Source organism: Uranotaenia lowii, chromosome 3, assembly GCF_029784155.1.
Source record: "Uranotaenia lowii strain MFRU-FL chromosome 3, ASM2978415v1, whole genome shotgun sequence".
Lineage (NCBI taxonomy): Eukaryota > Metazoa > Arthropoda > Insecta > Diptera > Culicidae > Uranotaenia > Uranotaenia lowii.
The window spans coordinates 342,794,860-342,810,041 of NC_073693.1; the positions used below are offsets into that span (position 1 = coordinate 342,794,860).

The following is a 15,182-nucleotide window of genomic DNA, read 5'->3' on the forward strand; positions in this document are numbered from 1 at the left end:
ATTAAAGTTTAATATTGGCTGTGCATATAATAAGCAATAAAAACAACTATTTTCTCCCATTTTCAATAAGAGATTAATTTATTTTCCAAAAAAAACTTTTTTTTCACAACTTTCTAACACCGGCTCTGGGGTGGCCGCTTTGAGCCAAAATGTTGATCATTCGCCACCTGTAAAAATAGATTTGATTAGTGTCTTCTATGGAATATCTACCTGTACAATAAAAACTTACCCTTGACTTGATGTCTGGTTGCTAGAATATAGAGGAAAATAAAATAATTATATTAATTTAACCTAAATTCGTAAAATAGAATCTCACCTTACTTCAGCGTACGAAACAAAAACAAACTCCAAATTGACAACTCGATTGCTGATTTTCCAGCAAACTAGATCAATTGCTGGAAAGTCCAGCAATTTGAAAACCGATTGCTGATTTTTCAGCAAAAATGACAAGCACATAACCGAATGCTGAAAAAACCAGCAACTCGAGAACCGATTGCTGGTTTCCAGCAAAAATTTGGATTGCTGAACGTTTCCAGCAATTTTTTTTTGCTGGAAATCGAGGCAAAAATTTACAGTGAGAGCTACCATCTGCTCCGTGGGAGGATATAGCAATCGATTTTTTGGGGCCGTTGCCCGAGGGGCAGTTTCTACTTGTTGTGGTAGATTACTACAGCAGATACTACGAAGTTTGTGAAATGGCAACTATCACAGCTGAAGACACCATAAAGGAGTTAGTGACCATTTTCAGCCGACATGGAATACCGGTTACACTAACTGCAGACAACGCTCCACAACTTAGCGAGGATTGTGAGCTTTTCTCCAAGTTTTGCAAAGATTTCGGTATTCTACTAATAAACACAATTCCCTACTGGCCTCAAATGAATGGGGAAGTGGAGCGCCAGAATAGAACCATTTTGAAACGTTTGCAGATCGCTCAGGAGCTAGGCCAGGATTGGCGCAGGGAACTTCAAAAGTTTCTTCTCACTTATCGAGCTGCATCCCATTCTACGACCGGTCGCTCACCAGCAGAGCTGCTATTTGGCAGGAAAATACGCACAAAACTTCCACTCATGGTATCAAGCCGGGACGATGAGGAATTAAGGGATCGCGACGCTATGGTTAAGCAGAAAGGAAAGGAATACAGCGACAAACACAGGAACGCACAGGAGAGCGAAGTGTCAGTAGGAGATCGGGTATTGATGAAAAGATTCAAGAAGGACAACAAGCTGAGCACACCATTTAGCAATGAAGAATATGTGGTGCTAACCAAAACGGGTTCTGATACTACAGTGAAATCTACGGTATCCGGGAAGGAGTACAGGAGAAATACTTCTCATCTCAAAAAGATACCGAAAAGAATGGACAAAGAGGCGCATGACGACAGTACAACTGAGAGGACTTCGATGATGAGAACATCTGCGGAAACTGATGACCCTGGTGCAGCTGATCAAGTAAATACAAATGCAGAACATGAAAGAAAACGGATGCGCAAGGAACCGGCTTGGTTTCAAACGTACGTGCCGCATTAGTTCAGGATGTTTTGAGGGGGATGTAGGGGCGCACCCCGAACAACACATACAACTATACAACGAATGATGGTACCTGTTCAAGATTATCCATCCTGAAAGAAGAGAGAACTGTCAAGTGTCACGAGCGGGAAAGGGGATTCGGTTTTAGGGCGTGCGAGGTTTTGGACGTGTTTTATGAAGCAGTGAAAATAAAGAGGTTTTTTGATAATCGGAATTCAATAGTGTGGCAAGTTCTTATTTTATTGTTCGGAATACCTTTACAAGTCCCATAGTTGAATTTTTAAATGAAGCCATACTGGCAGAAAACCCCCATAAACATAGCTCATATTTAGAGCGAATAGCTAACATTAATAATCTCCATCTCAAACAATTAGCAAAAAAAATACCTCTCCAACAATCAAACAAAGCCATAATCAGATCCAGCATTCCATCATTAGTCAAAAAGCAACTTTCTATAGCTGTCCAAAAACAAATGGTATTAAAACTTATTGAAACTAATTACTCACAAAACTACATTTTATACACAGATGGATCAAAAATACAGGGTAGGCCCGGTTATGGTTTCTATGATCCACAAGAAAAAACATCTTTCAGTGGCAGGCTCAAAACGCAGTTTACAATTATGAACGCGGAATTGGTCGCGATCCTAAAAGCAATCGAATACATGATAGAGAAAAAAATACACATAGGAACAATTTTAACCGACTCTCAAAGCGCAACAGAACTTCTAAAAAACAATTCAGCTGTGGATAACTACTTAATTGCTAACATCCACCAGATTATCCAAAACTCTGATATAGAACAACTCCACATCCAATGGATTCCTGGACACTCAGGATTAATCGGAAATGACAGAGCTGACACAGCAGCAAAGTTAGGAACAACTATGAACAATATAAACGAAATGAATTTAACGCTTAATGACCTATTACTTAATGTAAAACATGAAACGTGGTGCAACAACTATGAACAATATAAACGAAATGAATTTAACGCTTAATGACCTATTACTTAATGTAAAACATGAAACGTGGTGCATTTGGAACGAACAATATAAAAACATTTCAGAAGAGAAAGGTACTTACCACTTCAGAATAAAAAATCAAGTCTCCCCGAAACCATGGTTCAACAATTTGAATCTTTCAACAGACCACTCCATCATCCTATCCCGAATACGAAGTGGACATACAGCGACCAAAGACAGATTAAAGAAATGGAACCTAGTCCCAGACGATAAATGCGACACCTGTAATACCACGGAAAACCTCTCACATATTCTGTATGACTGCAACAAATTTAACGCCCTCAGGAACAACGTCCAATTTCTCAAAGAAAAAATAGAACTCCAAGAAGTCTTAAAAAAAGGAGACCCCGATGAAATTAAAAAAATAGCCGAATTCATAAAGCAAGCAAAAGTTAATGTTTAATTAAATCAAAATCGCTTCAATTAAAAACTGTGAGTCTAATTTATGTTACAAAGTCAAAAAAAATAAGTCCGTCAACGGTTACTTCAAAATTCGCGTAACGTCATTAAAATAAATAAACAAAAATTCACAACAAGACTTGGCTGTCATGGACTAACCGTCTGCGCCAAAAGCGAAAGAAAGAAAGAAAGAATAAAATCAACATGTTCGAATATAAACATATTTTTCTTACCAAAATTCGATTCAGTTTTCTCTGCTGCAACACTGCTCTCAAAATTAAATCTGAAATAAAACAAAATGCTTTTACCATTTTTGTTTGACTTTTAGCAATAACTTACCTGCAATTTTTATGTACTTTGATCCCTTCTTGTTTTGTAAACAATGTCACAGCATGGCTGATTGGGCTATTTGGACAGACTTTTTTCCAAATTGTCCTGATTTTTTTTATCTTAAACACCTGCATGGCATCCCTGCCTCACTCTTTTTTTTGGTTTTAGTTTCGCACATGAAAAATCGTCCAATAATCGAAAAGCAATTTGTTTCGGTGTCAAACTTGTGACAAAAAATCAGTTCACAACAAACGCCGCTTCGGGCTGTTTACGACGGATTTTGGATTTTTCTCGCGAAATAGTTTCTTTTTTCGACTGCCGGTAGTCGCGTCTTCGTTTACCAATGGCTAACCGCACCGTGAAAGATGCCAAAAATGTCCACGGAACCAATCCACAGTACCTGATAGAGAAAATCATTCGTTCTCGCATTTATGATTCCAAATACTGGAAGGAGCAATGTTTTGCCCTCACGGCTGAGCTGCTGGTAGACAAGGCCATGGACATTCGGTTCGTGGGCGGTGTGTTTGGAGGAAACATCAAACCGACGCCGTTTTTGTGTCTAACGCTAAAGATGCTGCAGATCCAGCCTGAAAAGGACATTGTGGTGGAGTTTATCAAAAATGAGGAATTCAAGTATGTCAGGGCGTTGGGAGCTTTTTATTTACGCTTAACGGGATCTTCGCAGGATTGCTACAAGTATTTGGAACCACTCTATAACGACAACCGGAAGTTGCGACGTCAGAATCGTATGGGTCACTACGAGCTGGTCCATATGGATGAGTTCATCGATGAGCTGCTGCGGGAGGAACGCGTTTGCGATATTATACTGCCTCGAATTCAGAAGCGCCTAGTGCTGGAAGAGAACAACGAGCTGGACCCGAAGGTGTCGGCTTTGGATGATGATCTCGATGAGGAAATGCCCAGCGATGACGAGAATTTGGAGGAGATTGCCGAGGCGCTGAAGGCAAAGGAAAAGGAAAAAAAGTTGGAAACAATAAGAATTCGAGACAGCCGACGGGACCGGTCCGGCTCCAGGGAAAGGCAGGCAGAAAAGGCGAAAGATTCCGGCGCCTACAAGGAACGGGGTGCAGATCGTTACCGGGATTATGACCGGGGCCGTGAGCGGGACTACGAGAGAAGAGAGTCAGTTTCAATACGATACTAGTTATTAAATTAAAGGGTGTAATTGATAAGTTTTTTTTAAAATTCAGGTCCCCGGATAACCGTTACAAAGATCGCGAGATGAGGGAGAAGGAGCGGGATCGAGAACGGCGACACGAAAGAGATCGCAATGATAGAAATGACGATCGGAACCGTGATAGGACCCGATACGATGACCGAGATAGGGACCGCAATCGTGAGCGGGAACGAGTCGATAGGGGCGGAGACCGGGGAGGACGCGAAAGAGACAGAGGAAATTACGAACGTGAAAGGGATCGAGAACGGGATTACGATCGACGAAGGCGCTAGGCGATGGGCAATAAAGTTCTTGATGTTTCTCGTGTGTGAACACTATTAGGTGAAAGCTTTTTTCAATCTTTAGAATAGTTGAGAACATTATTTTAATTTACGATTACGATTACTGAACATGATTTTTAAATGTTTGACTATTTGGGTTGCACTTTTTGAATCGTTAGCTCTCCGATTTTGAAGCGAATGTTCATCGCTGATCGGTTTGCAGAGTTTTGGATAATGCTATGAACTTTCTCCTGGGTTGCCGTTCGCCATGTTGAGGTTGAGGGTTGTTCTGATACTTTCGGCGGTTTCGGAGCAACGGGTACTAGTGATATGGCTGGTGGTTTTGGTGTACGTTCCAGCTGCCGCAGAAATTCGAGTTCTTCCTCATTGACTTGTTCGTTTGACGAATCTCGAAGATTGCTTAGTGCGCTAATGATGTCCACTGCGTCTACCATTTCTTGAACCATGGTATCATCCTGCGGCTCGATTTTTATTGGAACCGAGACTGGTTCTGGTTCAGGTTCCTCTAATCTAGGACGTTTAGCTGTGGGCGTTTCTATCGGAGTTGTTCGTTTGGAATTGTTTCTATACAGGGCATCTAGTAACGTGAGAGCCTTCTCCTGAATTCCACGTTGCTGTTCAGCAGATGGCGACTCGGCGTTCGATCTCGGGGGTCGTTTTGGTTTCCTAATAGAAGGACCTGGGATAGGTTCCGGCACTTGTGGAACTGGTACGCTTTCCACCTGAACAGTTTGTCGTCTGTGAACTATTGAGAAAAAAAATTATAATGATAGTTAAAAGAATTTTTGGTCATGAATTTACCATTTCTACTGTAGGTAGATGGGGTTTTGTTAAGACTAATCGAATCAGTTTCTTGTTCTGGTGAAGGCCATTCCTGTAAGGAATCGCCCGGCAACGAAGGTGGAACCCTGTAAGGAGTAGAGAAACTAGGCATAACGGGATACGTTGCCTCAAGCGATTGTTGGACCATTCCAGCCAGGTTGCTCTGTGACTCGAATTGTGCATCTTCTTCGGTTTTATATTCCCGAGATACTATGTGTACGTTTGCTTCATTCAGCGAATTTTCCTGAACTTCGTCAACGTAATAGTAGCAGTTCGATTCCTCATCAAATATCCTAGAAGGGGTTTGAACCATCAACAAATCTGACATAGGCTGAGAACAAGCAAGTGAAGCAGGAGGAGGCATAGTTGATGATCCCGAATCATCAGTAGAGTTCCGAGCTTGCATCAACTTATAAGTTTCCGATATTCGCAGGATATTACTAGCAGTCTGTATGATTTCCTGAATACAATTGACATCGTTCGATACTTGTTCATTTGGCTCCTCAGGTAACCCTTCAGTCTCATCCAGATCTAATGGTTCTTCTTTAATGTCGATGTCGTCGTCATCGTCTATGACGATCACTTCTTGATGCATCGATTTTCTCCGCCGGGGCAAAATTTCATCATCTTTCAACATATTGAACCTTGTTCTGAAAGGGTCGCAACTTTCCCACAAATCAAAATGAAGCTCTCCGTCGACTTCTGCAACGTGATCCCAACGCCATGCGTGAGACGGATAAACTGTCATTTCTTTAACGTGCTCATAGGGTATCTTATTATGCCTATTACCTCTCGAGTAGGTACGTTTTTCAACTAAACTTTTCTCAGTTTGGTTGACAACTTCCGGTTCTTCGGTGCAAGAACTCGTTTCCGTTTTAATCGGAATAATTCCGGAATTGTTTTCATTAGTATCGATTCCGCTTTCGATATTACATGGTCCTGAGCTCGGAGTTTCGTTTACAACGGGTGATGACATTTGTTTACCATTGGGATTTGTTTCATGTAACTCTTCAATCACAAAATCTCCTATGTTGGTAACATACTTCACGTGCGATGAGTTATTACATTGGGCGACAAGCTTCTGTGCTAGCGAAGTCGGGATGATCGAACACTGAGCCTGAATTTCTGAATCTGTTGGATAAAAAATAATCACAAATTAGTTAACGAAAATACAAGTACAACTTAAACAATTCAATGAACTAACCTCTACCAGATGTTTCATCTTGTGCAGTAACCGGTACTCCACTATCTTGCATCCGATCTATCGCATCTTCGAAGTCAATCAGCGATGACGGTTCCCTGTAATAGTGATTGGCACTTGGCAAATTTTCAGTAGAATCATATTCATCTGAATCATTTTCATCGCATTGGAAATCCGTATCAGTCTGCTGTTGATCATTACTCGTTTCTGAAACCTCGACCATCGATGATGGTTGTTGCTGCTGTTGAAGGTTTACTGCCGGAAGGTCCTCGGGATTGATCACAGTTATCTGGGATACTAGATTGTTACCGGGCAGGGAACAGGAGGGTGCCGGTATGAACTGTCCGAACGTCTGGTAGGAAGGCGGTTGCACATTGACGAAAGTATCAATTTGCGTCTGAACCGGTTGGTAATAAATTGTCGAACCGTATTGAATGCTCACCGGCACCAATTGTTGTTGCGGGAGAATTGTTTCAATAGCAGTAGATGGAACAGGTTGATAATTGTTGTTGGATTGATAACTGTGTTGTACTTCAGTACGCGGTTCAATGTTCAACGGCGGTTCCGGAGTTCTTACATTAGTAGGGTGGAAGTTACGAAGATCGCGGGTCAAGGAAGAAGCTCGTTCAACCTGACGATTAGCACCCAGATTAAGTTGATCCAAGCATACCGTTGTGGGTACGAGTTCAGTACTCGATTCTTCGACAATTCTACCCATAGGAGGAAGTTTTTGGGGAGAAACTGATTCGACGTAGGTTAGATCGTGATGCATCTCAACTTTTTCAATCATTTGATATTCATCAACGGTTTCTGGTTGCGCTTCTTGGAAATTTGTTTCGCTGGAATTTTGTTGCATCAGACACATTGTCCAGAAAAATAATGATCGAAATCGTGCTCGAAACTTTTCCAATGTGTTCTCGTAATCTGGATCAGTTTTCTGTAGATTTATCGGTTGTTCCTGACCCTTAAAATGCGGATAATATGCATTCAAAACAACTCCACGTAGCCCAATGATAGTGTCATAGTTAGGAGGGTAATAGAAACAATACCGGACGCTTGCAAGATATGCTTTAAAACTTGGATTCAAATGCACGTTTAGGATTCCTTTTACAGTAGCTAGCTCTGACGCACTCAAAGTCTCCAAGTTAGATTCGATACCGAAAGAGCCGGCTGAACAGTTAAGCAGTTCTAGTATAACGTTGATGTGGTGGTTGACCAAAGCAGTATTGGGAGTTTGATTTCCAAATTTAAAATGATAGCAATATTTGAATTTCTCGTACAAACGTTTCTTGAAAGGACATCTTAAAGTGCTTGAAAATAATGGTACTTTCTTCACTTTCGGTGTTTTCTCCTTTGTACGCGATGTGGAAGGCTGCTGTTTAGTGTTTTCTGTGGGAACACCATCTTTACGCATTTCCATGAATTTCGACATCCAATTGTCGTTGGTTACATTCGATGACAAATTCTTATCCCTTCGAGGGACGTCATCCAGTGTTGCGTCCGGATTTTTTTCCAGAAACCTTTCTATCGTGTAGTATCGGGTTCGACAGCTTAAGCGCGATCGGTTTGACATGACTTTGGCACAAGCAGCCCACGATATTTTCTTCGGACCTTCCTCCGTGAGATTTTCTTTGATAAAATTCATCAACCGCATATCATCTTCGATCGTCCAACCCGAATGTTTGTTGACGTACTTCAACGTATGATGATAGCGAGCCCAAATTTGTCTTGTGCTTCTACCCGGTAGTAAGTTCGGCGGCATGAAACGAAAATCGTCACCTCGCTCCTGGACGTACGCCGTTATTATACAATCTTCCTCAGGGGTAAATTTGGCATTTTTCGTAGGCCGCATCAACGTAAATTTATACCGATTATAGCATTGGACTTTATTTCTCAACGGCATGTTCTCCACGACTTTATTCCAGATTATATTTGATCCTATCCGATTCTCGTCCACCACGCGAATTAGCCGCGCATCCTCTTCAGCAGTCCATCGTTCGTGTTTGATCTGTGCAAGGTCGGAAAAAGTCGTCTGATAATGTACAAAACACTGATAACCGGATCTACCAGGAACCTCTTTCGCGATGCTACTCCAATCTTGTCGATTATGCTTTTTTACAGCTGCCAACAGCTTTTTCTCCTCAGCAGCCTTCCAGGAGCTCCTTACCAGTCCAGGGATCATATAATTATTCCAAATTCCAATACACGAAGCAACCGAATGCCGACCACTTATGTTAATATTCGATATCCGCAGCCAGTCAAGCTCGAATTTTTGTCCTGGATAATTCGTTGGAAAATTCTTAACTTTCTCCCACAGTTCTCCAATGTCCTTGCCTTGCAGCGCCAAAAATTCCCGTCTCAATCGCTCGGCTTCCAACCCGTTGCCTAGCTTTTTTATCTTCAACTTATTCTCTCTCTCAATAAATTCGATAATTTGAGTTTTGACGCCTTTTAAAATGTTCACCTTGTCTTTTACCGTCCAGTTGGTATCGGTAATTTCGAACATGTCCAACGGAAAAAACTCCTTATACACGTTTTTTCGGCGCAAATAATCGTCGTTGTGCGGTCCCGGGTACAGATCTTCATCTTTGAAGTAAGGCTGCCCGCAAATGTAGCCGGAAGTACGACTCTTCCCCACCTCCGGCTTCCGGGCGTTCTTGTATGCCTCCAGCTGCTGATCGATCTCGGACTGCCGTTCTTGGCACTGGGCCAGCAGAATCTCGAGCTTGTTGCGCAACGTTTTTAGCATGTTGTGATAGCCGCTGTTTAGATTCAGGGCATTATCGGTCGTTATGTTCACATTTTCACAGATGATGTCCTTCGCCGTGGCCGTGTAATCCACTTGTTCGATGTTGTATCTAGGCTGTTGGACGAAGTAATAAAGTAATTCAGAGATTGTGAGGCTATTTTTATCAAGAGTCTTGCTAGATCCCAACCTAACGACATGGTTGAATACTGGGCAGCGGTGTTAAAATAGTAAAAGTTCAGAATTAGAAGACAAAAAAATGCATTTACCTCATCCCAGTTGGTTTCCTGGTCGCTCTCCGAATCGGTCTGCAAGCTGGAGCAGCTGTCCGACTCTGAGCTGGATTCAGCCATACTACCAGGTTTGGTTTTAGGCGGGTCACGCACTTTTTAAAAACACGGTCCAAAAATGGCTACAAATTGTGCTAAACAAAGTGAATTTTGCATAAATCCATCGCGAAAACGAACGAGAATTTTGCGAAATCAAAATAAAAACGTCAATAATCCATCCGGTGCACGAAGCAAATATGTGAAGCATTTTTGAGTAAATTTGATCCATCATTGAGCGTATATCTAGCGTAACATTTCATAAGGGCGAAACCAGCAGTAGGCTCAACTAGAAAAACGCGTTTGAAATTTCGAAACATCTTATATCAAATGCTTTTAAAATAATCGACCACTTTTTGTTCAAGAAAATCTAGAAATGTGCATTATATCCTCAATGAAAAACTAACGGCGCGTTCGTAAATTGATTTTTCGGATGATGCATCGAATTTTTTGGTACATGTCAAATCACCTTCCAATGCTTTTGCAAACAGTTTGTTTAATTTACGAACGCCAGCATCGATAGAAAAAAAATCACTTCGATAGAAAAATCAATTTACGAACCCGCCGTAATAAGGCCGTTTTGTCACACACGGTCAACCCAATTACGCCTACAAGAACACAATTAACCTTTATTTTGAATAGGTGTAACTTCACTTTCCAAAGGAAATGCATCAACAGCATGATTTGCCCAATTGAATGGTATCAATATTTCAAAGTTTAAGTTTTGAGCCTTTTTTGAGTAAAGTGCAACTGCGTGCGTACATTCAGAATGATCGTTAGCCAGATGACAGTTTCACCCACTTTTTGTTTAAGTTTTTCAAATTAGACTAATAAGATATTTTCATGAGTTCAGCTACGGCTACACATTCCCATTTATGTACCGCTGCAAATACAAAAGTATCAACAATGCTGGGATGAGTGCTTAAAAATGTCACTCCAAAAACGTGATTCGCTGTGAGTTACCGTCTAGCAGCATGGTGTTTAATGAATAATTATCTATATGCGTATTAAATTCAGTTTTAAACCGGTTAAAACTACAGTTTTTATAACTTTAATTTTCGGATAGAAGAGTTCGGTTAGTTGAGAGCAGGAAAACGGTGCGGTAATGGGTCTGACCAAGCAATATTTGGCCTACAAGCCGGCATCTTGTTTCAACATTATCGCTAGTGGGCGGGCTAACATTTGTTTTGTGGCCCTGGGTGGCGTCGATGGACGCTATGTGGCCGTCGCGGGAGCTGAAAAGGTCATGGTCTGGAACACCAGGTTAGTTGGGTGCCTATTTGTTTTAATATTGAATTGTTAGTAATACAATTTTCCTTAATTTCAGACTAGGAGAAAAGGTTCTGGAGTTGATGCGAGACAAACAGGAAGTGACCTTCCTGAGGCCAAGTCCAGACGGGAAGCATCTCGCCGTTGGCTATGCGGATGGTGTTGTGGAAGTGTTTAGCTTGGAAGAAAAGCAATCGGTGTGCACCTTTGCGGCGCATAGATCGGCTGTGAGCTCGTTGAACTACGATATCATCGGGCTGAAGCTGGTTTCTGGTGGTTTGGATAACGATCTGGTCGTATCGGATGTAGTCGCTCAGACGGGCAAGTGTCGATTGGTTGGTCACAACGCGCCCATCACTCAGGCTTTTTTTATGCAAAAGTTTCACGATGTGGTCGTTTCCAGCTCGAAGGACACGCAGATAAAATTTTGGAACATCGAAACACAAAGCTGTTTCAAAACGATTGTTGACCACCGAACTGAAGTTTGGGGCATTGCACTGTTGAGGAATGATGATTTTTTAGTGGCTGGATCGGGAGATTCACAGCTAACCGTTTACAAAATTGCTGAAAATAGTAACAATGCTGTGCAAGAAGTGACCGGTGGCATCGACGATTTGTTGTTAGAATCCGAAAGCAGCAGTCCGTTCCGCTGTACACAGATCGGAAATATCCAACGTGCTGGTACTGGCCGAACTATGAATTTGGTGGTCGAAGGAAACGGACAAATATTGGGATGCCACGGTACGGATAAAAATATAGAGTTATTCTATTTTTTCAACGAAGACGAAGCATTAGCACGATTGACTAAGCGTCTGAAAAAATTGGATACCAAAGCCAAGAGCAAACATAGTACTAATGCTGCCGAACGTCAGCTTTCGCTAACTGACGAAATTAAACGACTTCCTACAGTTGCTGTTCCGGAAAAGATAAAATCCTTCGACATTCTACTGGGATCTCGTGATGAGCTGCGTATCTGTGTAACCTACGTTAGAAATTTCATTCAACTTTTTAATTTGAACGTGGCTGAGAAACATGCAGAACCCAAGTCGTTACACGCGATTCGTCAACAGGGTCATTCTTCTGAAGTTCGTTGTGTGGCATTCAGTTCCGACAATCTTGCCATCGCTTCGGGTAGTGGCGAAAGCCTTAAGCTGTGGAGTAGGACGTCGCAGTCCTGCTTAAGAACTATCGAAACGGGATACGTAGTGAGTTGCTGTTTCGTGCCCGGCGATCGACACGTGCTTGTGGGTTTGAAAAGTGGAGAACTTTTGATTGTAGACATTGTTATTGGAGAAGTTATCGAAAGGATCAAGGCTCATGAGAAAGAGTTGTGGAGTGTTGTCCTGACCCCGGATATGCGAGGTTGTGTAACTGGCGGAGGAGATACGACAGTCAAATTTTGGAGTTTTGAACTGATAGCTGACCCGAGCAGAGGAAAAGAAAGCGAAGTTAAAATACTTTCATTGTTGCATAAAAACGTTCTTAAACTGGAAGAAACTGTATTGTGTGTTCGTGTTTCAAGGAATAGCAAATATATTGCCGTAGCTTTGCTCGATTCTACGGTTAAAATATTCTTCCTAGACACACTCAAGTTCTATCTCTCACTGTATGGCCATAAACTACCCGTGTTGTGCATGGACATTTCCTACGATTCCAACATAATCGTCACAGGTTCCTCCGATCGAAGCATCAAAATCTGGGGCATGGATTTCGGAGATTGTCATCGATCTTTGATCGCCCACGACAATTCTATAACCGGAATGCAATTCATCAACAAAACGCACATGTTCTTTTCATGTGCCAAAGATGGTCGTCTAAAGCAATGGGACGCCGATAGTTTCGAGAAAATCATCACCCTTCCAGGACACGTTGGTGAAGCCCACAATTTAGCTGTTAGTCCTAATGGAAAGTTTGTCGTGACCTGTGGATCCGATCGAACGTTGCGCCTTTTTGAGAGAACAGACGAGCCCCTTGTTCTCCAAGATGTGCAGGAGGAGGAACGGGAAGAGCTGGAGAACAACACTCTGGCTACTGGTGACGATTCAGCCGTTCCGGGGCTACCAGGTCTTAAACTTCCCTCCAAGAAAACCGTAGGTTCCGAGAAAGCTGCGGAAAATATTCTCGAATGTTTGGAAGTCAGCAAACAGTTCGAATCCGAGGACAACAAAAATATTCTCCCGCCCCTGATGTACGCCTACGAAGCAACAAACACCGATGATTTTCTCCTTTCGGTCCTAACGCGCATCCGATCCAGCGACCTCGAGGAGTCGCTGCTTTTGTTACCATTCTCTGCTGTTTGTGAAATTTTGACCCGCATCCCTAAGCTGGTCCAAACGCGCCAAGATCAAACGGAAACCATCTGCAAGGTGGTACTGTTCCTATTTCGCATCCATCAGAAACCAATCGTAGCCAATCAGGTTCTGCTACCAACGATCCAGCGAATTATTAACACACTCCAGTCGGCGATTACCGAGCAGCGGGACATGGTCGGTGTCAACTACCATGCGATGCAAATGCTGCAGCGGGAGGTGGAACTCAACCAGGGAATGAATTTGTTCCGAGACGCTACCAAAATACGCAAACAAAAGGACAAGCGACGTCGACAGAAGGAGCTATCCAAGCGAACGTTTGTACAGATTAGTACCTAGAAGAGAGCGAGTTGAAGGCAAATTATTACTTCATAGAATAAAAAAAATAAATAAAGAAAGAATACAATATCATGGATTTTTTACGCTGACACTTCCTAAAAAATATCTTTAACCGTACTTTTGAATGTTTCATTCAAGTTTTCTGATCAATCAGTAGTCTCATGAGCAGTCTTTTACCTTTTAAATTGAAGACAGATCTCCATTCTTTGAGTCATTTACCTCCTCATAGAAGCCGGTAATGAGCTTTTCTTCAAAGCCTCCCACCTTTTACAGGATTCCTTTGCGTTGTAAATACATTCTAAAGTGAGAGTATTCTGTTCGGCCCTTCTTTCCAGTTCTATGAATGTAAATACCGACTAAAATGTCTTCTCCAAGTTCTTCCCTTTATTAAACTTGGTCGTTTATTCTTAAAAATAATAACTTAACGATAAATTTACCGTTTACTTCAACAGGTCAAACTGCCATGGTATGCTTTGAATTTCCGGTTTATACCGTTGATGAGGAACTATAAAACAGAAATCAAGTTTTAGTTTTTAGATTTCAAGGCAATAAATCCAAACCCACCTATCAAAGCATAATGCTGCGCGTTCTGCACCTGTTCCAGATCTCCGGTGATCGCAGCTGTCTCCTCAACGTCCTGTCCGCTACCGCGCACAATCATTTCGGGAATCCAGATGGCGTCCAGCGAATATCTTACCAACTGGAACAGATTTCCATAGGATCGCTGAATGATCGTGGCATCCACATACAAATCCAGCTCGATGGCCACCTTACAAATGTCCCGAATGTGTCGTTGCCGGTCCAAGCCACAAATTTTGTGCACTAACCCATGCAGAACGTTCACCAGCGCGATATCTTCATACGGGTTACCCTCTTTGAGATTAAACAATTTGCGTTCGTGCTTCCGACGATTTTTGCTCGATAGATGTGATTTTCTGCGAAAAATAGAAAAGATCAGATTTCTCACTACGTTTATTGATCAAAGCATAACTTACCCAGACCTTCCCGAACTGTTTGAGCGCTGCGAAGAGGCAACAGTAGAGGCGTCCGAGTAGAGATCACAGTCCTCCACATCACGCCCATCATCTTCCTCTACATTGGGTTCCACTTTTTTGTTTGCCCTCTCGACTCTAACAACCTGAAGGCGGTTCTTGTATTTGAGAAATTCGGCCTGTTCCTCCGCTAGCTTGCCGGCAAGAGTTTGTAGATACTGCTGTAGACTTTTGAATATAACTTGCTTTATTTCTTCGTTGAACGTGAATTTTAGTTCCATATACATCTGATCGTTGACTGCAAAATGTGCTTCAGTTAAAGCTTTCTCGAAAAGATTATCCTTCAGAAGAATATCAACTGCAAGCCGGCTGTTTTTCAGCCAATCACGAGCCAACTTTGCTGCGGCTTCGTAGTTT

At 42.1% G+C, this 15,182-nt stretch overlaps 4 protein-coding genes across 4 annotated transcripts in view; 2 read left to right on the forward strand and 2 right to left on the reverse strand.

Annotated features, from left to right (window-relative positions):
- Positions 1-15,182, reverse strand: part of LOC129756623 (A disintegrin and metalloproteinase with thrombospondin motifs 9) — a 935,923-nt gene that overhangs the window by 667,061 nt on the left and 253,680 nt on the right. The window lies entirely within an intron of this gene.
- Positions 3,519-4,788, forward strand: LOC129756618 (pre-mRNA-splicing factor 38-like). Its single transcript, XM_055753529.1, has 2 exons — positions 3,519-4,425; positions 4,494-4,788. Exons 1-2 carry the CDS (start codon positions 3,626-3,628, stop codon positions 4,750-4,752), a joined length of 1,059 nt encoding a protein of 352 aa, XP_055609504.1. The 5' UTR covers positions 3,519-3,625; the 3' UTR covers positions 4,753-4,788.
- Positions 4,500-10,035, reverse strand: LOC129756607 (uncharacterized). Its single transcript, XM_055753519.1, has 4 exons — positions 9,800-10,035; positions 6,788-9,647; positions 5,563-6,714; positions 4,500-5,506 (listed from the first exon to the last, which is right to left on the reverse strand). The coding sequence occupies exons 1-4, from the start codon at positions 9,881-9,883 to the stop codon at positions 4,890-4,892; spliced, it is 4,713 nt and encodes a 1,570-aa protein (XP_055609494.1). The 5' UTR covers positions 9,884-10,035; the 3' UTR covers positions 4,500-4,889.
- Positions 10,810-13,787, forward strand: LOC129756608 (WD repeat-containing protein 3-like). The gene is made up of 2 exons (XM_055753520.1): positions 10,810-11,119; positions 11,184-13,787. Exons 1-2 carry the CDS (start codon positions 10,962-10,964, stop codon positions 13,771-13,773), a joined length of 2,748 nt encoding a protein of 915 aa, XP_055609495.1. The 5' UTR covers positions 10,810-10,961; the 3' UTR covers positions 13,774-13,787.

Excerpts from the sequence above, each read along its gene's own strand:
- LOC129756608 (XM_055753520.1), top strand. The coding sequence starts at position 10,962 with ATGGGTCTGACCAAGCAATATTTGGCCTACAAGCCGGCATCTTGTTTC. Across the intron at positions 11,120-11,183 it reads GTCATGGTCTGGAACACCAG|ACTAGGAGAAAAGGTTCTGG; the intron begins GTTAGTTGGGTG and ends CCTTAATTTCAG.
- LOC129756618 (XM_055753529.1), top strand. The coding sequence starts at position 3,626 with ATGGCTAACCGCACCGTGAAAGATGCCAAAAATGTCCACGGAACCAAT. Across the intron at positions 4,426-4,493 it reads CGGGACTACGAGAGAAGAGA|GTCCCCGGATAACCGTTACA; the intron begins GTCAGTTTCAAT and ends TTTAAAATTCAG.
- LOC129756607 (XM_055753519.1), bottom strand. The coding sequence starts at position 9,883 with ATGGCTGAATCCAGCTCAGAGTCGGACAGCTGCTCCAGCTTGCAGACC. Across the intron at positions 9,648-9,799 it reads AGGAAACCAACTGGGATGAG|CCTAGATACAACATCGAACA; the intron begins GTAAATGCATTT and ends TTCGTCCAACAG. Across the intron at positions 6,715-6,787 it reads AGATGAAACATCTGGTAGAG|ATTCAGAAATTCAGGCTCAG; the intron begins GTTAGTTCATTG and ends TTTATCCAACAG.